The sequence below is a fragment of the Anguilla rostrata genome, chromosome 2 (assembly GCF_018555375.3).
Source record: "Anguilla rostrata isolate EN2019 chromosome 2, ASM1855537v3, whole genome shotgun sequence".
NCBI classification, from domain to species: Eukaryota; Metazoa; Chordata; class Actinopteri; order Anguilliformes; family Anguillidae; genus Anguilla; species Anguilla rostrata.
Genome location: NC_057934.1, coordinates 9,482,401 through 9,504,209, shown reverse-complemented (window position 1 = coordinate 9,504,209; position 21,809 = coordinate 9,482,401). Strand labels below are relative to the sequence as shown.

Here is a 21,809-nt window from a genome sequence, read left to right as displayed (position 1 = left end):
TAAACCTAAGCCCTAACTCTTAACTTATTACATTACATTAGTAGATGCTCTTATCCAGATTGTCTTACACAACTTTTTTACATAGCATTTACATTGCATCCATTTATATAGATGGGTATATACTGAAACAATGCAGATTATGTACCTTGCTCGCTCAAGGCATCATTTTAACCCTAAGCCATACTTAAAGCCCTTGGAGTCATCTTTAATGTCCCCTTTCTATTAAGACTGATATTTAAAATAATTTAAATATCACCAATTCAATAAAGGCAATAGGCCTACTATCAAATGTGTTTGAATTTTTTTTTCCTAAAATGTATTTCTCTGAAACAATATCAAAATTCATAAGGCTGTAGTTTTATGTCCCAAATAAGACAAAATTAGGGTAGTGCATTATACTATAATGGATAATGATTGTCATGATACTATAATGATTATAGTAGGCCTAACCCTTTCACTTGTTCCTAAACATAACTAAACATATCTTTCCTCAACCCTACACTCAACATATTCCTAACCCTCATCCTAATCCTAGCCATAATGCTACATTAGTATACCAGTTACACCGAGGTTGTAATAATATTGAATTAGCAAACTAATTCTCGTGGATCCGAGTTCTTTAAGTTCGAATAAAACCAGTCCGTGCACTCTTCTGTTTTGGAAGGGTACCTTGCAGTATAGATGGGCAGCAGAATTGTCAGTGCGGCTGTGCCATCGAGATATAGACTTCCGACGTGCGGGTAGCGTGACCGTAACGTAACGTGAGGCACGCAAAAGAAAAGCAGTAACAGCTCATCCCGTTACGCAGAACCGAGATGCATCTCTCGCTCATCTCAGCTGTCTCTGGTTATAAACAGGAGGCGCGTGTGTTTAGGTTCTGAAACCAGGGCTCAGGTCGCTGAATCCGAATAGTAACGAGAAACATTCGGACAACCGCTGTAACAGCCTATTAACGGTAAGGATAATGGCTGGTGTGTTTATTGCAGAGGCTAGGCTACTTACCTCTAAAATAGACGAACTTGTAGCCTACATTTTAATTTTAATTGTAATCTCACACTGCTGAAGGAGGCCAGCGATTGTAGTTGTGTCCGACATTTTATAATTTTCACTATATATCCGTTTGCATGGAGGCTACTTATTATTATGTAGGCTAGCCAGCGGGATTTCAGATGTAACTTCATGGGGAGCCACATTTGGAAACTGTTTTGCATCGAGACATCATTTGCATGTTGTGAATTATAGACGTGCATGTACATTTCAGGAAAATGTTCAGTTTTCACCTGAAACGGTGCAATAGTTTCAGGATCTCTCCAATACTGTTCCTGAACCACACAATAGAGAAATGGGCAATGATTGTTCCTGCAATGCAGAAATAGACAATATTTTTTCCTGCATTGAAAGTAGGTAAATGTACTAGCCTACCACAAGAATATGCCACAACATAAGCTTGAATGCTTCTGCTGTCAGTCAGTGAGGCTAAATACAGAGTTGGTGTATATATCCTATTTTCCAAATGCATTCTGGGAATGCTGGCTGATTAAAGACTCGTGCTGAGCACAGAAATAGAACCAGATCAACCTGTTTAAGTGTGTGTGTGTGTGTGTGTTGAAAAAAAGTGGAGCTGAACAAGGGAACATTGGGAAAATTGGGAAACAAGCAATATTTAGATTGCAGAGCCTGAAAAATGGGAACCCAATGCCCAATATACACTACACAGAAACTAATGTATGAGCATATATCCAAAACTAAGGCTGTCCTGTTCAGGAATTTTCTGGTTTAGCTAATCTCACCTTACACCAAATTGTGTGACAAGAGGGCAAATGACATATTGGTGAAATTCCAGTGAAGTGATATGGATAATTTTTATCTTTATGTATCAGTTCTTTATTGCTTTTTATTTACACAAAATATTACCCCAGGGTTCATTTTGTGTGGCAGTTTTAACTGGCCGACCTCCACTGTATTGTGTTGGCATGTTTACTCATTTCAAACGTTTTCTTTTATTCTAATGGACCCTCGGTCCGCACATTTCTTCAAATTAAGCCAAAGTCAACGAAAGCAACTCTGGGTACTTGTCTGATATGAATATCAAGCCAGATTGTGGCATTGCTTACTGAGCTTTATCTAAAATCTTACTTTTCAGAAACTGCTGAAGTCGACATTTTCCAACCTGTTGCTTACGTGATCGGCACATACCCGTGATTAATCTGCATAAACATCACTGCGATAAAACGGCTATAAATGCAGTCTGACTCCTTTCGCTCGGCCCGGAGTTCCTTCTCCTAGCCTGGACCCCACAAAGATGGCCGCATTCATCCAACTCCTGCTCTCAGTTGCCGTGGTGATCGCCTCAGCGGCTGCTAACGGCTTCGTGCTGAGTCCCGAGGACCCTGAAGTTCTTAAAGTAGCGAACTACGCCATCAGGACCTACAACCAGATGAACAACAACGTCTACGCCTACAAGCTCGTCTCCATCCAGTCTGTCAGTGCTCAGGTGAATTAATTTTAATGTGCCATCTCTCTGGGGGAATTAAAACATGCCTGCATGTGTGAACGCAGATAATGCAACAGAATAACAGGCCTGGTTCATTAATTGTCTGAAATGCTTTAATCTTCTGGATACCAGTAAAAATTCCCCAGATTATTGACAACCCTAAAAGAAACATTTTCACTGATACTCAGAACAAAAAATTTATTTCATATGCGTGTATGCTTTGAGTAGTTGTACATTTCAATCTGAATTCTCAAGGATCTGAGAATTCATTTCTAACAGGCATCTAAAAGGAAATCAATACATATTTGACCCAGTTTTGTGGTAAATGGGAGTGAATGTTGATAATGTGGTCCTGCTGACTGGGCAAACAGTTTGTTTATTAACAGTCTGATGTAGTACATCCACTTAACAGCAGCTCCAGCAGGAGAGGTAGCAGGCACTGAAGTAATAGGCTTTTTGAAAAATAACTATTTCTTATGGCAAAAAAAGAAATAGTTATTGGAAAGGAATGTGTTTTCAGTGTGCATGTGAGATGGGGGGGGGGTCTTAGGTAAAGACCCTTGGGCTTCTTAAAACTGTATGAAAGTATAGTAGAAATAATGTCTATATTATTATTATTATTATTATTATTATTATTAATAACAATAACAACAGTACTATTTATTACATAATTGGCTACATGTGTTACGGATTTGGGAGTTTGGGTGAATGACAGACTGGGTAGAAAGGGGTATGTTTTTAAAAAAATGTTTGTGATCTGCAGATGTATCCCCCTGCTCGGGTGAAGTACAGCCTGTCGGTGACTGTGGGACAGACTGTGTGTAAGAACAGGCCGGACATTAACCTGGCAGACTGCTCACTCCATGGCAAGGTGACCATACTCACATTAACTGAATCACAGTGCCACAGATTGCTAGTACATTCAGCATGCAGAACAGTATCAATACTACTTCATAAATAATTCAGCCATGCTCACAAAATGCTGTGTGGCACATTCTGTAATTCCTTTCAGAGCTGTGTGGTGTTGCCTAGATTTACTTTGTGTACTTTATGACTGATTTATGGCACTGTGGCAACTATGGCCAGCTATACAGAGCACTGATTGGTTCTCTAACCTGAGTATTCATGATTTTTATTTGTGGAATACAACGCAGTGAGATCAGGCCTTTCTTCCACAGACTCTAACTGAAATGTACTCAAATATATGTCAGAACAATGCAACATTATCTCTGTGCCAACAGCATATATGCAACATGTTAGGAAATTTCATTTGAATGTCATTGTATGTGTGTAATGTTCAACATTTATAGTGAAATATTGCTGTAAATTACAGTAATGTAGCTACATTTAAGTTGCTCAAAGTCGGGGATTTTTTTAGTTTCTTTTTTAGGAATATTGTAAGTTATTCACCCCCCCCAGAATAACTGACTATCAAATAGTGAGGTATTCATGTTTTTCTCCTGTTCTCTTCAATCAGACTATGACCTGCAACTTTGTAGTGCTGGCCGTCCCCAACTCGGACGTACCCAGCTACCTCCTGACCAGCCAGTGTAAGTGACGTGGATTTGGGAAACCCCCCCCCCCCCTCCTGCTCCAGATTGGAAAAGTGGGAAGCCTTCAACAGTCATTTGTTTGGCACATACTGGATGAAATATCTCCCCAGATTCATTCTGTCCACTCCTCAGGATCTACAGTTAAGCTCTCAAACGCTATCGTTTGAAGGTGTCCCGTTGTCCCTTTCCCTTCCCCCCTGGGGGCTCATGCCTGACCTGTGATGTAGTTTCTGCTCTTGTGTTCCACAGTACAATTAATTCCTATATTTAGGCCAGTATAACGAGCGGAGGAAAGAGCAAGTGAGCCCTTATTTGTGCAGTGCCATTTACAACCAGGTTGTCTTGCAGTATTCCACCATGGTAGAAGACCACTGACTAGGGGTTTGATTCGTGACCCTTTCTGTACTGTAACCCTGTCTGCTTCCCCTCATCTGAATAAAGTGAAAAAGCACATAACAAGGGCAGACTGTTCAATTTCTTTAAAAAAAAAAACTGCTCAAAATTGGTGCTTAATTTCTAAACCATTTTTACTTGTTAGAATCTGTAACTCAAGGACTTCCCAGACAAATTTTTATTGTGCATGTATTTATTTTTCTCAAAACAATTTTATTTTTGAATGTCAGACGGTGATTAGTCTTGTTTGTCTTCCTGAGTAGGTTTTGGTTGAGCATCACATGTCTTCCTCAAAGATCTCTCATGAAACAGAAGCATGTACTGTAATACCACAATGCACTGCAGAAAAGATATTATACAATAATCAGAATCCTTATACAGTTTATATGCCCAGTCAGAATGACATCACAGTAATAACTCAAGACTGACCAATCAAAACATCTTGCAACTCGCATTCATCCAAGACTTTGAAACCTTTAGCTGGAAGCACAATGCATCAAGTGCTGAGTCAGTCAATATTTATAATTCTCATTGTTTCTGCTCTTTTTCTGCTACTTTGTAAACTGTCTTTGTGACAGTTTAATTGTAGAAAGTGCTAAAAAAAAAAGTACCAAAAGGAAAAGATGGTGATTAGATTCTTCACCTTTTAATAAAAAAAGATAAGATCACAAAGAGAAGAAATGTTTTTAAAAAAATGTTTTTAACAGACTGACCTGACGCTTGTGTCCCAGGGCAGAAGCGGGAGAGCCTCCTTTGACAGGTCCGTCACTCTGAGGTGGTTTTGGGTGTGGACCTGCCGGGGCATCCTGAGGCTCTCCGATCCTTTTTCGGCACTCTGTATGTGCCTGTCTTGGCTGCTCTTTGGTGGGGCTGCTTGACAGTGCCCCCTTTGTCCTGATGGGCCCCACGCAGCTTTTGCATCCTGCCTTTTTTTTGGGATGCTTATTTATTTTTATTATTATTATCTGCATGCTGACTTTTTTTGTTGTTTTTGCATCCTGGCTTTTTTTTTTTTTTTTTGGATGCTTATTTATTTATTTTCACATGCAATTCTTCTTTTTGTGTGCTGGATTTTTTCTTATTTTGCATGCTGCCCTTTTGCCAGCTTTTGTTTTTAATGAATGCTGGCTTTTGGCTGAGGGGGGTCCCAGGCCTTACCCTGAAGCATGCTTTTTTTCTATCCTGGCTTTTTTAAAAATTATTTTGAATCTGGGCCAGGCCATGTCTTCTCCCTGTATTACGAAGGGAGACACAGAGATGAGAGAAACATCCTCCCACACACGAGCCAATCATAGATCTTTCCAAAGCCGCTGCCCCGTTCTACACAGTTTTGACTGACAGCCTAAGATATTCATGGAGAACCCAATGGCAACGATTCTAACAGTTTCCACCAACCAGAGTTGAGGTGCTGGGAGGCTCTATCCAGGAGCCCGCCAATCGCTGTTTGGGGAGGGATGGACCCCACAGCTCCTGGTACCTGTTCTTCTGCTTTTGCAGGACCTGGGACAGGCTACGGGGGTTACAAAGGGGGACATACCCAGTCAGCATAACATCACAGTAAAAACTCAAGACTGACCAATCAAAACATCTTGCAACTTGCATTTATCCAAGACTGTAAAACCTTTAGGTGGAAGCACAATGCCTACAACTCAGTCAAGTGCTGGGTCATTCAATATTTCTAATTCTCATTGTTTCTGCTCTTTTTCTGCTACTTTGTAAAGTGTCTTTGTGACAGTTTATATGTAAAACGTGCTATAAAAATTCATTCGATTTGATAAAAGCTTGAAAAGTCACTTCTAACATCCCCCATTGTATAATACAAATTACACAATACTTGAATGTTTATCTCACCCAAAAGAAAACTTTTAACTTTTAATAAAAAAAGATAAGATCACAAAGAGAAGAAATGTTTTTTTTAAAAATGTTTTTAACAGACTGACCTGACGCTTGTGTCCCAGGGCAGAAGCGGGAGAGCCTCCTCTGACAGGTCCGTCACTCTGAGGTGGTTTTGGGTGTGGACCTGCCGGGGCATGCTGAGGCTCTCCGATCCTTTTTTCGGCACTCTGTATGTGCTTGTCTTGGCTGCTCTTTGGTGGGGCTGCTTGACAGTGCCCCCTTTGTCCTGACGGGCCCCACGCAGCTTTTGCATCGTGCCTTTTTTTTTGGGATGCTTATTTATTTTTATTATTATTATTTGCATGCTGACTTTTTTTTTGTTGTTTTTGCATCCTGGCTTTTTTGCATGCTGATTTCTTTTTTGCATGCAGGCTTTTTTGCTGGCTTTTTTAAAATGGGTGCTGGGTTTGTTCCAGCCTTGCCCTGATGTGTCGGATGCTTTTTTTCCCCCCATCTTTTTTGCATGCTGATTTCTTTTTTGCATGCTGGCTTCTTTGCTTTTTTCTTTGGGGGGAAGGGGGGGGGTCCAGGTCTTGCCCCGATGTGTGGCATGCTGGCTTTTTTTTTGGGAGAGGGGGGTTGTTTTCGCATGCTGATTTTCTTTTCTTTTTTTTTGCATGCTGGCTTCTTTTTTTCTGGAAGGGGGGGGTTCCAGGTCATGCCCTGATGTGTGGCATGCTTTTTTCCCCATCCTGTCTTTTTTGCATGCTGATTTATTTTTTGGCTTCTTTGTTTTTTGTTTTTTTTTGGAGGTCCAGGTCTTGCCCTGATGTGTGGCATGCTGGCTTTTTTTTGGGAGAGGGGGGTTGTTTTTGCATGCTGATATTTTTTTCTTTTTTCTTTTTTTTGCATGCTGGCTTTTTGCTGGTTTCTTTTTGGGGGGGGAGGTTTCCAGGCCATGCCCTGATATGTGGCATGCTGGCCTTTTTTGGAGGGGGGGGGTTCCAGGTCATGCCCTGATGTGTGGCATGCTTTTTTCCCCATCCTGTCTTTTTGCATGCTGATTTATTTTTGCATGCTGGACTTTTATGGGGGGGGGGTTGTTTTTGCATGCTGCCTTTTGCCGGCTTTTTTAAATAAATGCTGGCTTTTGGGTGAGAGGGTTCCAGGTCTTGCCCAGATGTGTGGCATGCTGGCTTTTTTTTGGGAGAGGGGGGTTGTTTTTGCATGCTGATTTTTTTTTCTTTTTTCTTTTTTTGCATGCTGGCTTCTTTGCTGGTTTTTTTGGGGGGGGGGGGGTTTCCAGGCCATGCCCTGATATGTAGCATGCTGGCCTTTTTTTGGAGGGGGGGGTTCCAGGTCATGCCCTGATGTGTGGCATGCTTTTTCCCCATCCTGTCTTTTTTGCATGCTGATTTCTTTTTTGCATACTGGCTTCTTTGTTTTTTGTTTTTTTTTGGAGGGGGGTCCAGGTCTTGCCCTGATGTGTGGCATGCTGGCTTTTTTTTGGGAGAGGGGGTTGTTTTTGCATGCTGATTTTTTTTCTTTTTCTTTTTTTTTTGCATGCTGGCTTCTTTGCTGGCTTCTTTTGGGGGGGGGGGAGTTCCAGGCCATGCCTGATGTGTGGCATGCTGGCCTTTTTTTGGGGGGGGGGGTTCAGGTCATGCCCTGATATGTGGCATGCTTTTTCCCCATCCTGTCTTTTTTGCACGCTGATTTCTTTGTTTTTTTTTTTTTTTTGAAGGGGGGGGGTCCAGGTCTTGCCCTGATGTGTGGCGTGCTGCCTTTTTTTGGGAGAGGGGGGTTGTTTTTGCATGCTTATTTTTTTTCTTTTTCTTTTTTTTTTTTGCATGCTGGGTTCTTTGCTGGCTTTTTTTTGGGGGGGGGGGGGGTCCAGGCCATGCCCTGATGTGTGGCATGCTGGCCTTTTTTGGGGGGGGGTTGTTTTTGCATGCTGATTGTTTTTCTTTTTTCTTTTTTTTGCATGCTGGCTTTCATTTTTGGGGAGGGGGAGAGGGGGGGGGTTCCAGGTCATGCCCTGATGTGTGGCATTCTGGCCTTTTTTTTTTTTTGTTTTTTTTTGTTTTTTTAGAGGTGTGGAGTTTACTGAGGGCGGTGGGGAAGGGCTGGGCGGTGCTGAGAGATGAACTTCAGCAGCTTCTCGTTCATCTCCTCATGCCCCGACAGCGCTTGCATTATTGTTTTGCCGCAGCTCCTGGGGAAAACGATGGGTACGCTTATCAGACAGGGCTGTGTTAAACGCCTTTGCTGTTAGCCCCTCGCCAGCGCGTGCGAACACACAGGTGGATAAAGACACACCGCCTACCTGACTTCCTGCGAGGCGTCCTGAGGCAGTCGGCTGACAGCAGACAGGAAGTCGTTCAGGAGCTTCTTAGTGAACGTCAGGAGGTGTGGCGCCCCCACAAACTCGACGAGAGCCGCTAGCTGGCGAGCGGCGCATGCTCTCACTGCTGCGTTACGGTCACTGTTGGGAGGAAAACACATTTCTCAACACACACAATTCCTAAAAGTCCTGTTTGCGTGCCAGAAGCAGCATGAAAACGATGCCAAGTTACGACTCAACCTCCAGCCATCGTGCTTCACAGAAACGTGTATGAGGTGAGACCCCGCCCCCTGCCCCGCCCACCTCAGGCCCCCTTTCAGCAGCGCCTTCATGCAGCGGGCGGGGCTGCAGCTGCGCAGCATGTGTCCCAAGGCCACGCCCACGTCCTGTCGGATGCCGTTGTTGGACTCGGCGGCTTTTTGGAGCAGCACCTTGGCGGTCCAGTCCAGCTCGGCGTCCATGTCGTCGGGCAGGTGTTGGTATAGGTCTCCCAGCGTCGCCATGGCAACGTGGGACACCTGGGACTGCGGGTTCTGCACCTGGAGACAAACGCAATCGGGTGTGTGTGAGAGACCGGACCGTTTCAGCGCAACCGAGAAGATAAAAACACACAACGGACGGGTGCAGACGGAAACGCCGGCGTACCTCCTGCATGACCAGCTTGCAGATTTTATGAAGTTTTGGGCTCAATATGCCGGAGTTGTGCTGGGCCAGTCTTCGAAAAGAGTTGAGCCCGCAAATCTTTTTCTCCCTGCACGGCAAGATACAGTCAAGAAAGATCAGGCTCCAAATATCAAGCTGCACCATAATAATCTCCTCCAATCCACTGATTTGACAGCCTCAGATACTGAGTTTCAGATGGCCATTATCTACAATTATATTTTCCAAAAGATCCCATATATGTGCAATAATTTAATGTATATTCCATATCTGTAAGGGAGCTTCTGTTTTATCCTGGTGCAAAAATAAATTTAACGCCTATTGCAACTACCAATACGGAAAATATGATACTTACAGCAGTGCGTTTGAAAATAATACATATTGCAATATCTGAAAGTGTTATGCACTTGTAAATGGCATTTACATCCTGAAATGTTTGTACATTGAAAATATACTTTTAATATAGTTTCAGTTTATTCTATTTGGATAACAGTGGTTAGCATTAGAGGCTGCCTACCAGTTGTCAGAGCTGAGTTGGAGGAAGCCTTGGTTCAAGGCTGCTTGAGGATTCGGAAAGGGGAAGAAAACCTCCTTGATCTCAGTGGGAGTGTCCAATGGGAGCTCATCTAGGGGGTCACATGATCAATGAGTGAGGTCACAACAGGGAAAAAAGGATGAGCATACAATCTTTGTTGTCTTAAACCAATCCCTGTGAACCATTTGTCTTCGGAATGGAATATATGTTGTTAATACATTTCAAATGTATTTTGCTCATTGGACATCTTGTTTGTCACCTTTTGTCATCAGCAAACTCTCCACTTACTGGCCATTTAATTGACATTGATGTAATCCATCTGCTCATTGGCTGTCTTGTTTATTCCCTTTGCTCATTGGCTGTTTTGCCTCCTATCTTCATTTATGTATCGTCTGCTCAATGACTGTTCAGATTTCATCACCATGTGTTCATTAATCTGGATTTATCACATTTTCATTTTCTTTTTGAGCAGATAGTGATGCAAATCTCTAATTGTATACATGGATAGAAAAATCAATTAGAGAAATTCCTACATCATATGGTGGTTTATTTTACCAATAACAAGAGCTGATTTGACCTGAAAGAGGAACACAATGTGAAAATATAATACATTCAAGGTAGGATGGGCTCACCTGTGTTCTCCAAAGTTGTAGAGGGTGCCACTTTTGATGAGAACTTCCTTAGGTTAAAAAACCCTCTCTTTGGTCCAGCGGTGGGATGCTTTGGGGTGTGGGTCTTGCTCTCCTCTGAAATTTTGGTTATGGCCAACGCGGGCAGGCTTGCCAGTTCTTCCTTTGACTGGGGCGTGCTTTGGCCCACCAGGATGATTCTGGATTTGGCCGGACGGCGCGAGCCTGAGTTCACCCCCTTGGACGTCTGCCGCGCCTTGTACCGGTCCAGCGCGGCTTTGGCCTTAGCCAGCATCGGCAGCCTGTGAGTCTCCTGGTGTTTTTGGGCTTCTGTCTGCGGGGGCAGGATGGACTTCTGCCCTTCTCCAGGCAGGCATGCCCTGTTGCGCTCCAGCACTGCCTGTGCGCTTGCCACAGGCTTCAGTTGAGTCTTCTTGTCAAACAAATGCATTCTGTGGCTCTGAGGGCCGATTCTAGTTTCAGGCCAACCAGAGGGCTGCTGGGGGGCCCTCTCGTTTTTGACAGCCCTGTGAAGATGGGGCAGTTTTCTACCCGTTTCTTCAGGGGCATCGGGCAGGAAAACGCGGGAATCTTTTGGATTGAGGAGCATCCCCTGCCTCTCCCCTGAGCCCCCAGCCGAATAGGTGGAGCTGACTGAGCTGAGCGCATTCACACTCAGCCAGTTGCCTGACATGATCATGCTCGAAATGCACCCAGGCTGATACGGGCCGGGCACATGGGGCGGGAGGGCCTTTATATTCTTGAACCCAGACCTCTCTTTGCCGACCTTTTGCGCCATTTTTGGTGACTGCGTGGAGGTGACAGGTGGATTGATGCGATCAAACCTTCCAAAATTTGTTCTCAGGGTTGGGGCGCGTGCCAGGGAAGGTGCTGGGGTAGGTGTGATGAGGTGCGGCGCTCGGACCGAGCTGGACGACACCTCTGATGTGAGGTCAAACTTTCTGTTAATATGGGCCAGTTTAACCTCCGCCTTCTCAGTGAACATCTTAGAGAAGGCGTCCAGCATGCTATGTGATTTCCCTTGCAGGGACAAAGCATGCGTTAGGTGCTGCTGTTCTTCCCAGCTCTGTCCTGGGTCCTGAAATCATAACGGAAAACTAGATCAGCTACGCAAACTCAAATTTAGGATTTGGACGAGGGCTCTCACTCAAGCCCATTTCAAGTGCTCAGTTTAACTTTGGCCTCCAAAGAATCCACACACATCACTTTCAAGCCTAAATTAGACACAGATTGAATCGAATAATAGGACTAGAGCTGAGAGATCGCTTGATTATCATTGCACAAATATAAATTTTGATTTATGATAAACCGTGCAAAAAAACACTAAGTTGTTTCTCTTTAGGCTATTTGTTCTTGCTTTTATAAACTATCTTGCAGCTCTAGAAGCACTATTCCTACATTTAGATTTCCATTTCAGAGGAAAACCTTATTCCCATTTTACATTAATACATACATAACATACATAACATGTTTAACATACGTACTACGTATGTTATGTATGTAAAATGGGAATGATAAGTTTTTCCTCTGAAATGGAAATTTTGTTCATCTAAATGTATGTATGTATGTATGTATCTGGTATGTATGTATGTAATGGCAAAACCGTTACTCAACATGTATGTATGTATGTATATTACTTATCATTCCCATTTTACATTCATGTTTTGCCGTTACATACATACATACATACATCATACATGTTGAGTAACGGTTTTGCCGTTACATACATACACATATCATACATACATTACATAACATACGTACGTACGTTATGTATGTATGTAGCCTATCTGGTACATTATTACATACATAACATACGTTACATATGTACGTATGTTATGTTATGTATGTATGTATATACGTATGTATCTGGTATGTATGTATGTATGTATGTATGTAATGGCAAAACCGTTACTCAACATGTATGTATGTATGTATGTAACTTATCATTCCCATTTTACATTAATGTTTTGCCGTTACATACATACATACATACATACATTTTGAGTAACGGTTTTGCCGTTACATACATACATACCAGATACATACATATATACATACATGACATAACATACGGTAGGTACGTTATGTATGTATCTGTGTAACGGCAAAACATTAATGTAAAATGGGAATTATAAGTTTTTGTTCATCTAAATGTTGAGTGACGGTTTTGCCGTTACATACATACATACAGACACATACATTACATAACATACGTACGTACGTTATGTATGTAGCCTATGTAACGGCAAAACCGTCATTCAACAACTAGTGGGAAACACACAGGCCACAGCTTACTTACAGTTTCGACTGATTTGGCTCCAAAGTCTTCGGTCTCGCTCTGGCTGATGTCCGATTTCAGCCTCAAGTTTTCACTTCTGAATTTCGAAATCTTGCCTCTCAAGGCGAGGAAATCCATAATACAAATGTTCTCACAAAAAGCGCCATAAAACAATCTAAATAGAACGGCCTGCTTCATGGTACTTATACGCTTAGGCTACTGCCAATATTCGGAGTGTTATGTCACAGAGCGAAGCCCAGAGAGAACGTCATAAGGGACGCTATTGGAAAGAGAATCTTCAGCGCAGCATCGTTTCTCTGCAGGCCATTCTTAAAAACATTCTACTGAGCAACGACATTAATCATTATCGTGCGGTCTGCGCACTTAAGCCCAGTGTCATACCGTCTCTTGAAAAAAGATTTTAAGGCCATGATATGTCAGTGAAAGAAGGGGGCAAGTGTGTGAAACTTCAATGTGTCCCATCTATGACATTATTTCAATGAGTTTATCACCCGAAATTATTTTTTTAACGTATACTTAGCGTCAGCATCGATTTACGTAGCCTAATACCAGGCAAAATCACCAACTTGAAACGTAAGGCTTCATTGTAAAAAACGTTTTTTAAAAAAAAAATAATTTACCAGTCCTTTAGAATAGTCCGAGCCGTGACCAGACTTCTGAACCTAGGCAAAAAATAATTGCTGGGCCCCTCCAAAACGTTGAATCTGAATCTTCTGCTTGGCAATCAATTCGAGGAGGGGCCCTGGTCGAGAAGGCGGGCCCCAAGGCACAGTGCCTGGGTAGCCAATGTTATCCGAAAAGGGCTGGTGTGGGTGCAGATTTTTGTTATAGCCCAGGACTAAGACACCTGATTCTACTTAACAAAGTATTGACTGAAGACTACGATCAGTTTGTTAAATCGGATGTTGTAGTGCTGAGCAAAAAACAAAAACCTCCACCCACCCGTCCCCTTTCTGAGAAGATTGTACACCCCTGGTCTAGAGGGAGGAACGGCTCTGGCAAGAAATATATTTTCCTTAAAGTGTCCACCTTGGGGAGGTAAATACTCGGTAAACTGGAACCTGCGTAGGGCTTCCGCTTTCTCGGTTTTCGAATTTCTGAATCACTGAACAGATCTGCAAAAATTCCTGTATTCAGAATAGTCAGACAAAAACGATATAATAAAATGCTTTTTAACGACTGGAAAAACGCACGTTTCAAGGGTCTAATATAGGGTGGATTCAGCAAATGACGGACACTTTGGTAGATTCAGTAGGAGACTATCGAAAACTTTTTTACTTGCACCAGTGATGTTTAAAGACGTCAGCCCAAAAATACAATTGTCGAATGACAGTAACTATTTTTGATTGGCTGTTGATTCGTACATAGCAGAGTAATGCAAAGCTTAAGTGTCCCACTTCTGCTGATGTCCCACATTTGCTGAATCCACCCTACGCTTGGCATTTCTGTGAAGAGAACACACCGTATACGGAACTTTTAAAAAGTTCGCTGATGGAATGTGTTAGGATCTACACGGCCATTTCAAGTTCAACCTGTGCTACATATCCTATATGTTATCAAGCACTGTCGGATCAGGGCGCGCGAGAATTCAGGCATTCGTATAGAAATGACAGAAAACACAGAAACTTGGTCACATTGTCAAATGCCTTTATGTAGGTGTAGCTATGGAAAAGGGCACAGAATGTACACTCGTTCGCCATTGTACGAGGCAAGAACGGGAAGGAAAATCTGCAAACGCCGCCGGGTTCTTCATTCCATTAATGATAACGAGCATCTTCCCGCTCCTGAGACTCAAACTCGCTTTGCGCCGACACACAACCTCACATGTCGGCGGTGATGAAGGCGAAGAAGGTGGAAAGCACTTCACATGGTCATTCAAAGTTAGAAAAATAAAAGGAAAATTCCAACAGTGTCCGTTAACTGGCGGAGGGCAGAATGTCAATTTCTCCATGCAGAATATGAGCGACCCGCGTTTAAGTGTCCACATGCCATTAAAGACTACGCAGATAGCCCAACGCTGATACAGACAGCTCCTCAGAGACCGCACTGCGTGTATGCGCATGCTCGCCATTTACAAAAGTCAAGTGTCACACTCAAAAAAAGAAAAGAAAAGAAAAAAAAAAAAAAGAAATTGGCACAGAACATTGGTAATAAATTGTGCAGGTGTCATATCGTAAATCCAATCCAGGTTGCAGTGCATTATGCCTTTAAAAAGTATTTTTTTTGGAATGGAGTCTTTTTGCTCCTTGATTCAAGGAAGGTAGAAAATCAATTTTTTGTTTCTTCATTAGACTGTTTTACAAAAGCAGATGTTTACGGTCTCTTCCGACCGAATACCTGATGCTTAGGTCCATCAGGAGGCCAGCTTGGAGCTTCTCTCTCTGAGCAGGAGGAAAGGAAGACAAGACGTGGGGCAGGGAGAAACAGACAAAAGAAGGAAAGTTAGAAGCAGAAATGGCACGTAAGCGAAGCCAAATATACCAGCATGCACAGGACGGAACAAGCCTGCGTGGATTAAAAGGCCATATAAAGGGAAAGAGAGAATGCATGTGTGAGTGTGTGAGAGAGCGACTGGATGTGCGTGTTTGCGTGTTTGTGTGACAGAGTGAATGTGAGACAATAGGAGAGCAATAGAAAGATAAAGAAATAGACAGATAAAGAGACAGAAGGATAGAGAAAACGATAGATTGACAGTACATCACACCAAAGGCAGTGACAAAACTTTATTTCATTTACACTTCCAAAATACTAATTATTTTATTTTAACTAATTATAACTGTATTACTTCTATTGTTCTACAACTGTTTTGTATGTTTCTTGTTTGCTCTGGCAATATGTACTATATGAATTTCATGCCAATGAAGCACATTGAATTATACTGAATTGAATTGATAGAGTGTGTGTGTGTGTGTGTGTGTGAGAGAGAGAGAGACAAAGGAGGACAAAGCCCAACTGAAAAATGAAGCCATGCAACACTGAAAAACAAAAACACAAAAAATCACATATTCCTGAAACTTCAAAATAATGACATTTATTACACCCAAAAATAAGACAAAAAATGTACAAAAAAAAAACAACAACAAAAATATGCCCTGAACAGACCAAATATATCACAAAAATAGGATGCACATGCTAGATGAGTCTGCACACTACCCAGTGAAGGTGAGTCCCCCTGCTTTTACTGGGAGCTGTTAGCATTGACCCCCCCTGCCCACCATGCTCCCCTTCCCCCCAGCAGACACCTGTTTGGTAGGCAACTCACCCCTTATGCCCCCTACGAGACTGTGGCTAGATTTAGGAACTTTTCTGTTCGCCAGTCCTGCTTTTTGACCTCCTGCGCTCCCGTGAACCCTCCACATCTGTGGAACTGAGCGTCTATGGTTATTTCCACATCTGTGGAACTGAGTGTCTATGGTCATTTCTACATCTGCAGAATAGAGCTTCTATGGTTATTTTCCACATGTGCGGAAGCCTCTATGGCTCTACAGAGCCTCTATGGCTATTTCCACATATGCAGAACAGAGCCTCTATGGTTATTTCCACAAATGTGAAATGCAGAGTCTATAGTTATTTCCACATCTGCAGAACAGAGGGTCTACGGTTATTTCCACATCTGTGGAACAGAGCATCTATGGTTAAGACCACATCTGTGGAACAGAGCATCTATGGTTAAGACCACATCTGCGGAACGGAGCATCTTTGGTTATTTCTACATCCTAAGTGCCACCTACACACTCTTTCATTTCTGTAACTACGTGCATGTGCAGGAATCCCCTTGTGGCTATTAGGAAAAGAACAGTGCATTGAGGGGAAATGTTGTTCCACATTGAAGAACAAATATATTCATAGACACACATATAAAAACACAGACATGAATCCAGACAGACCGAAGAACTGCACGTTAGATGGGTTTTGCACATGATCATAGTGTACGTGCTGGCAGATGGGTCAAAATGGCCACTGGGGACTGACATCAAAGACAAGACAACCTCTTCAGGAAGCAGGACAGAGTCATGCTGTGATATATACCCGTGTCAAACAGAACACCAGACACACAGAAATACACCGCAGGGGTCAAAGGTTTTGGACACTGTGTGCACCCAGGCCAGTCTACCAGACCCCGAAAAAACACCAAAGTAAGGGGGCAGTGGTGCATTTACTTTTCAGCCACACTGTTTTACTGCAGACAATGCTCGTGTTTTATTCAAATTACGCCTAAAACTAGAAAAACTAGAAGATGAAGTAAAAACATATGTATGTGTAATTCAAATAAAATGAATAATTGTAGTGTATCAACAAGTATTACGTACACATTTCCTGGCATTGTCCAGTGTGTTTTTTTAAGCTATCAACAAATCAAAACATGGCACTTGTACTGCAAACACAGGCCATTGGCATTTACTAAGTATTCAATTTGAATCTTAACCTGTAATATCCCTGTAACCACAAAAAGCCTGTCACTGGATCTAAATACACATTATGTACACAGAATGGTGTTTAACAAAAAAATAATATAAATAGTACAAAGGGTTAAATGTGGAAACTAAATTGTGGAAACAAAATGGACAAAATATATGAAATCCAAAGGAGGCTTATTTAAAAAATAACACACACTCACACACAAAGTTCTCATTTTCCAACATTCAAACAATGTAAGCACAACAGACAGATAACAAAAAATAATAACACACTTAATAAAATATGTTAAATCACATATAATAACATATGTACACCCCCCCATGCCCACCAGTCTCCAAAATGAACATTCTGAACCAGCAAACCAAACCCAGGAATGAGTGGTTCTGATGGAAAAGAAATGGATTTCCTCATATGAAAATATCAAACAGACGGAAAGGCCAGGTAGGTGTAGTAACATTCTCCCCATTCTGGTCTGGTCTCTCTGTCCCAGGTCAGATCTGACCTGGGACCTGGGATTCTGGCTCCTAAGGATTGCACTGTGGACCGGGGAGGGGAAGCAGTGTGCCAAATTCTCCTATTAGGAGGAAGCCATTGCGCACGGTAAGCCCCAAAGTAGCCTCAGCTATAATGACTTGTTGCCGATTAGTGTGTCTGAAAATGAGAATATTATTAATATATTCTGCCTACAGCAGTGTGCAATTGTTTCAGAGCAGTGAGTGTGTGATAGCTCCTCCTGTTTTAGGGTTTTGGGGGGGCCCTGTCTGGCCTGTCGCTGGTCAGTTCAGTAAGGTGCTCTTTCACACGCAACCATACTCAAACCACAGGGACTGCTTGTCTTCGGAGGACAGGGCAGGAAGTTCTGCGGTCACCTGACCTGGGTCGGTGATGTCACCACCGGCTGAGTGCTCGGGGGGCTGGCCGTTGGGCTGGGGAGGACCCGGTTTCCCATGAGCCTCCTGCCCCGTCTGCGCGGGCCAGGCGGCGTGCTTGGGGGGCGGGCCGCTGATGTTGCACACCAGTGAGGGGTTGAGGGACAGGAAGGTGTGGCTCTTGCCCGCACCGGGGTAAGGGGGGTCACTGAAGATGGTGTCCATAAACACTGAATCGATGGTGAAGGAGGAGCCCAGGAAGGACCCCAGGTTGGGGGCGGAGGTTTTGGGGGGCTCCTCCTCCAGCAGGGTTTCGTAGGCCAAGGCGGGTGGGGCGGGAGTGGGGGCAGGGTACTCACTGGGCGTGGCCTTGGTCGCAGGCGTGGCCTTGGCAGGGGAGGGGTCTATGGAGACGGGCGCACGGGTGTCCTTGGCCATGAAGTCGTGGATGCTTGTTCGGCGGGAGGAGCCTTCGGCAGTGGAAATAACGCTGCTGGCGCGGGGGAGGGCGGAGCCAGAGGCGGCACTGCCCCCTCGGGAGGCGGAGCCGGCGGAGTTCAGCCTCTCCGACACGGACGTGGCCTTGCCCTGGGTGGCGAGCGAGGGCCGGGGGGCGGAGCCTCTGACACGCGTGCTCTCCGCCTTGCGCAGGCTGGGCCGGGACGCTGGGCCCGATCTGGGGGAGGAGTCTGCGGTCCCTGCCCTCCCACTGGCAGAGCGCAGGATGCCCCGCCCACCAGAGGGCAGCCCTGCCCGCTCTCTCTGCGTCGACGGCGAGGAGTCACAGGACAAAGGCAACGTCTCTGCCGGCGGGTTTTCTCCAATGCCAGGCTGCACAAAAAAAATTTTTTCCATCACATCCTCAGATATGAATAATTAGTGTAATAACAGAGTAATAAGGGTGAATAGGGTGCATAACTGAGAGGTCGGTGTACCTCCGCTGGCTCCTGCAGGAACTGCTGCAGAGACAGCACCTCGCCCCCGAGGGAGGGGCCCTTCCTGGGTGCCTGGGGGGCGGGGGGCTCCGGGGCCCGGCGGGGCACCTGGGGGCTGTGGCGGGCGGAGCGCTGGGCGGGGCTGCTGCCGCAGGACCAGGCCTCGTTCTCCAGGCTGGGGCTGAACTCCCCGCTGCTCTCGCTCTGCGGCCGGCTGCGGCTGCCGTTCACCGCGCCTGCTGCTGGGAGATGGGGCGGGTTACACCACACACCTGTACCCCCCCTCTCAGTCACCCCCCCAACTCTCCCTCCACCCCACCACTCCCTCTTTGCAAGCACAATACCGAACACAAAACACACTGTCATCACACTCCTGCGATGCTGAATGGATAACTGTAGTGAAATATTCACAACCAGACCTGCTACATCTTAGCATGTTTAGCGTTCAAAAAAAAAAAAAGATTTATGCTATTGCTGCTGTCATATGATAGCAGGGGAGAATGTGCAGCCATACAGCCAATCACTAGGGGGCCCCAAAGACCTACAGAGTCTCTGAAGATCAGGCTCTACAAAGCCAAGATTGATTCTTTTTTGTAAATATTCTTTGTTTTCAGTTCTCTGAACAAAGAGTGAGTCCGCATGTACTAAAGGTCTCCCAATGTAACACACTTGGGAGGGCGTGAAGACTAAGACACGGGGCGAAAAGCAATGCTTCACCATCACATTACCGCTAAAGACACAGACAGACTGTGTCGAAAAACGCACCTCAGCACAGCTCAGCCGGAGTGAGCGGTGGCAGGGTGTTGAGCGTGGAGAGAGCTGAAGGCTCAGTAATCGCTTTAGGCCGCCTCAGCGCTGCCACTTTGCATTAACAAAGGAGCGGAGAGACCCCCGTGAACCCCAACTCCAGCACGGCGACGAGCCGCGCGCTGCACTATGCCAATTACTCATTTGCATAATCTGCCAGGCCACGGCCAATCGAGGGTGATCCGAGGGTCGTTTGTGGATCTTGACAGACAGGCCGAAAGACGCAAATGCTAATGGAGGGGTGAGGGGGGGGGGTTATGGGGGGCTCAGCAAGGAGGTGATCTTTCTGATTAATCAGGGCGATCCTGATTTTTAATTTCGAACCCTAAATATGTCTACTAGAGACAGAGGTACTTGGGATTGTCAGAAACCCGTCAAGCACGTCAACAGGAAAGAATGTTCGGTAAATACTAGTGGCACACAGATGTTTAGGGCCTGAAAAAAATCAGCATTTCCTGATTGAATGAGAAAGGGAAGTGGGGGTGGGGATGGACGGTGGGGGGGCACAGGTGTCCCATGCAGCAGGTGCCAGCATGCCATCAGGAGAGAGACAGGTGTCTTACAACAGGTTAGAGAGCCCCGCCCCTTCCAGGGACCCCATGGGGGCAGTTTGGGGAAGGCGAGGGAGGGAGACTGACCAGCTGAGGATGCTGGGGGAGGGGGGGGGGGGGTGTAGAACAGACATCATTAACAGACAAATCTTGAGGGGGGGGGGGGGCAGATACACACAACAGGGCATTAACATAGGGGTCTGTTAACATTAAGATAGGGGTCCCCAAACTGTCTGCCATGACATAAATATGAAAACGTAACTGGCCGTTTATTATGTACTATATACCATTATATATATATACTATGTAAAGTTTAAAGAAAACATGCATGCTTTGTATGACGCTGATATGCTATTTTAATAAATGTGCTTGCGAAACACCATGTGAGCACAGTTTGGGAACCACTAATCAAAGGGACAACACAGAAGGAAAGGACAAACAGTACTGATCCCGATTTAAAAAACACAAACAACAAACAGTACTGACCAGATAAACCACATCAGAAAGACAAACTGAACTGACCAGACCAAGACAAACAGTGCTGACCAGATAGACCAAATCATGAACACAAACAGTACTGACCAGACCAACACAAACAGCTGTGTGGGTTAATGTGACCATACAGACCCTCTCACAATCCCACAGCGCTGGACTTCCTCAATAGTTTCAGTAAATCTATACAACTCTTACTGTTAATTTGGTATTTACTCCTACAACTTTTTTCCTTAAAGAGCACAAATAATCACAACCTACATTTGGCGGATCAGTAGAAAACCCAGAATGCCCTAGTGTGCACTGAGAGGAGTGTGTACATGCCCGAATCTCATCGCCATGACGATGCCTTACCAGGACTCCTCAGCCCATTGGCGTTATCCACAGTTGCAGGGGTGACATCTTCACAGGATGTGTCATCTGGAAACAAACAAAAAAATGCAAGACTGAATTCTCTTTCACGGGATGGTGCAGGTAGTGTTGGGAATTTTGGGGGCATTATGGAGTGCCAGGGGGTGTTAGTGATCTTACCCTCTACTCTCCTTTTACATGCCAGCCTGATCACAAGCAGGACCAGGGAGAATGGAAAGCACATCCCAACAATCAGAGGCACACCTAGCCCAGGTGAGCCTGCCCATCAACCAATCACAGCCCACTACAACACCAAGAGAGGGATCCGCACCTGGCCCAGGTGAGTACGGCTGATCGCCCAATCAGAGCACTACAAAGGCAAGAGAGCCACACCTGGCTGCCTGTTGGCCTGCTGCCCACGTTTGGTGTCAGTTTGTGGGTTTGCACTACGGTTTCTCCCAATAATTCATCCCCATAATTCCTGAAGTAATCAAAGACTGCGGTGAGAACCACTTCCTTCCACAACCTTCCTATCACCACCTCAAATGAAGACCAGAGCCAAAATGGATGCGTACCTGGGCGGCTTTCCTACACTGTCCATACAGGCGGTGATGCCTC

The 21,809-nt window shown here is 44.6% G+C and overlaps 3 protein-coding genes and 1 long non-coding RNA gene across 18 annotated transcripts in view; 1 reads left to right on the top strand and 3 right to left on the bottom strand.

Moving 5' to 3' along the window:
* Positions 1-798: 798 nt before the first annotated feature.
* On the top strand, positions 799-4,506 carry zgc:194981 (uncharacterized protein LOC561073 homolog). The gene is made up of 4 exons (XM_064318519.1): positions 799-955; positions 2,144-2,494; positions 3,258-3,365; positions 3,972-4,506. The coding sequence occupies exons 2-4, from the start codon at positions 2,303-2,305 to the stop codon at positions 4,050-4,052; spliced, it is 381 nt and encodes a 126-aa protein (XP_064174589.1). The 5' UTR covers positions 799-955; positions 2,144-2,302; the 3' UTR covers positions 4,053-4,506.
* Positions 4,507-4,605: 99 nt separating this feature from the next.
* LOC135245476 (uncharacterized) lies at positions 4,606-7,182 on the bottom strand. Its single transcript, XR_010327277.1, has 4 exons — positions 6,381-7,182; positions 5,836-5,950; positions 5,154-5,672; positions 4,606-4,740 (listed from the first exon to the last, which is right to left on the bottom strand). It is a non-coding gene; the product is annotated as an uncharacterized LOC135245476 (long non-coding RNA).
* Positions 7,183-8,344: 1,162 nt separating this feature from the next.
* On the bottom strand, positions 8,345-13,680 carry LOC135245426 (TOG array regulator of axonemal microtubules protein 2-like). Of its 2 annotated transcripts, none has more exons than XM_064318467.1 (7): positions 12,768-13,680; positions 10,448-11,543; positions 9,798-9,906; positions 9,266-9,371; positions 8,924-9,159; positions 8,603-8,761; positions 8,345-8,491 (listed from the first exon to the last, which is right to left on the bottom strand). In XM_064318467.1, exons 1-7 carry the CDS (start codon positions 12,942-12,944, stop codon positions 8,380-8,382), a joined length of 1,995 nt encoding a protein of 664 aa, XP_064174537.1. In that variant the 5' UTR covers positions 12,945-13,680; the 3' UTR covers positions 8,345-8,379. The 2 variants fall into 2 exon arrangements, with proteins under 2 accessions (XP_064174537.1, XP_064174547.1); XM_064318477.1 differs by having other exon boundaries at positions 13,388-13,679.
* Positions 13,681-14,397: 717 nt separating this feature from the next.
* Positions 14,398-21,809, bottom strand: part of LOC135245343 (girdin-like) — a 53,154-nt gene continuing 45,742 nt past the window's right edge. For 7 of the 14 annotated variants that reach the window (XM_064318398.1, XM_064318379.1, XM_064318423.1 and 4 more), the window contains 3 exons: positions 21,195-21,260; positions 18,991-19,232; positions 14,398-18,886 (listed from right to left, as the gene is read on the bottom strand). In XM_064318398.1, the coding sequence (XP_064174468.1) occupies positions 17,984-18,886; positions 18,991-19,232; positions 21,195-21,260 (1,211 nt within the window). In that variant the 3' untranslated portion in view covers positions 14,398-17,983. Of the gene's footprint in view, positions 18,887-18,990; positions 19,233-20,049; positions 20,448-21,194; positions 21,261-21,809 lie in introns of those variants that run through there. The other 7 variants (XM_064318389.1, XM_064318452.1, XM_064318458.1 and 4 more) reach the window with 6 other exon arrangements.

Coding starts and splice junctions, on each gene's coding strand:
- zgc:194981 (XM_064318519.1), top strand. CDS start 2,303: ATGGCCGCATTCATCCAACTCCTGCTCTCAGTTGCCGTGGTGATCGCC. Junction 2,495..3,257: donor TCCAGTCTGTCAGTGCTCAG/GTGAATTAATTT, acceptor TGTGATCTGCAG/ATGTATCCCCCTGCTCGGGT. Junction 3,366..3,971: donor ACTGCTCACTCCATGGCAAG/GTGACCATACTC, acceptor CTCTTCAATCAG/ACTATGACCTGCAACTTTGT.
- LOC135245426 (XM_064318467.1), bottom strand. CDS start 12,944: ATGAAGCAGGCCGTTCTATTTAGATTGTTTTATGGCGCTTTTTGTGAG. Junction 9,372..9,797: donor CAACTCAGCTCTGACAACTG/GTAGGCAGCCTC, acceptor CTTGCCGTGCAG/GGAGAAAAAGATTTGCGGGC. Junction 8,492..8,602: donor GACGCCTCGCAGGAAGTCAG/GTAGGCGGTGTG, acceptor CGTTTTCCCCAG/GAGCTGCGGCAAAACAATAA.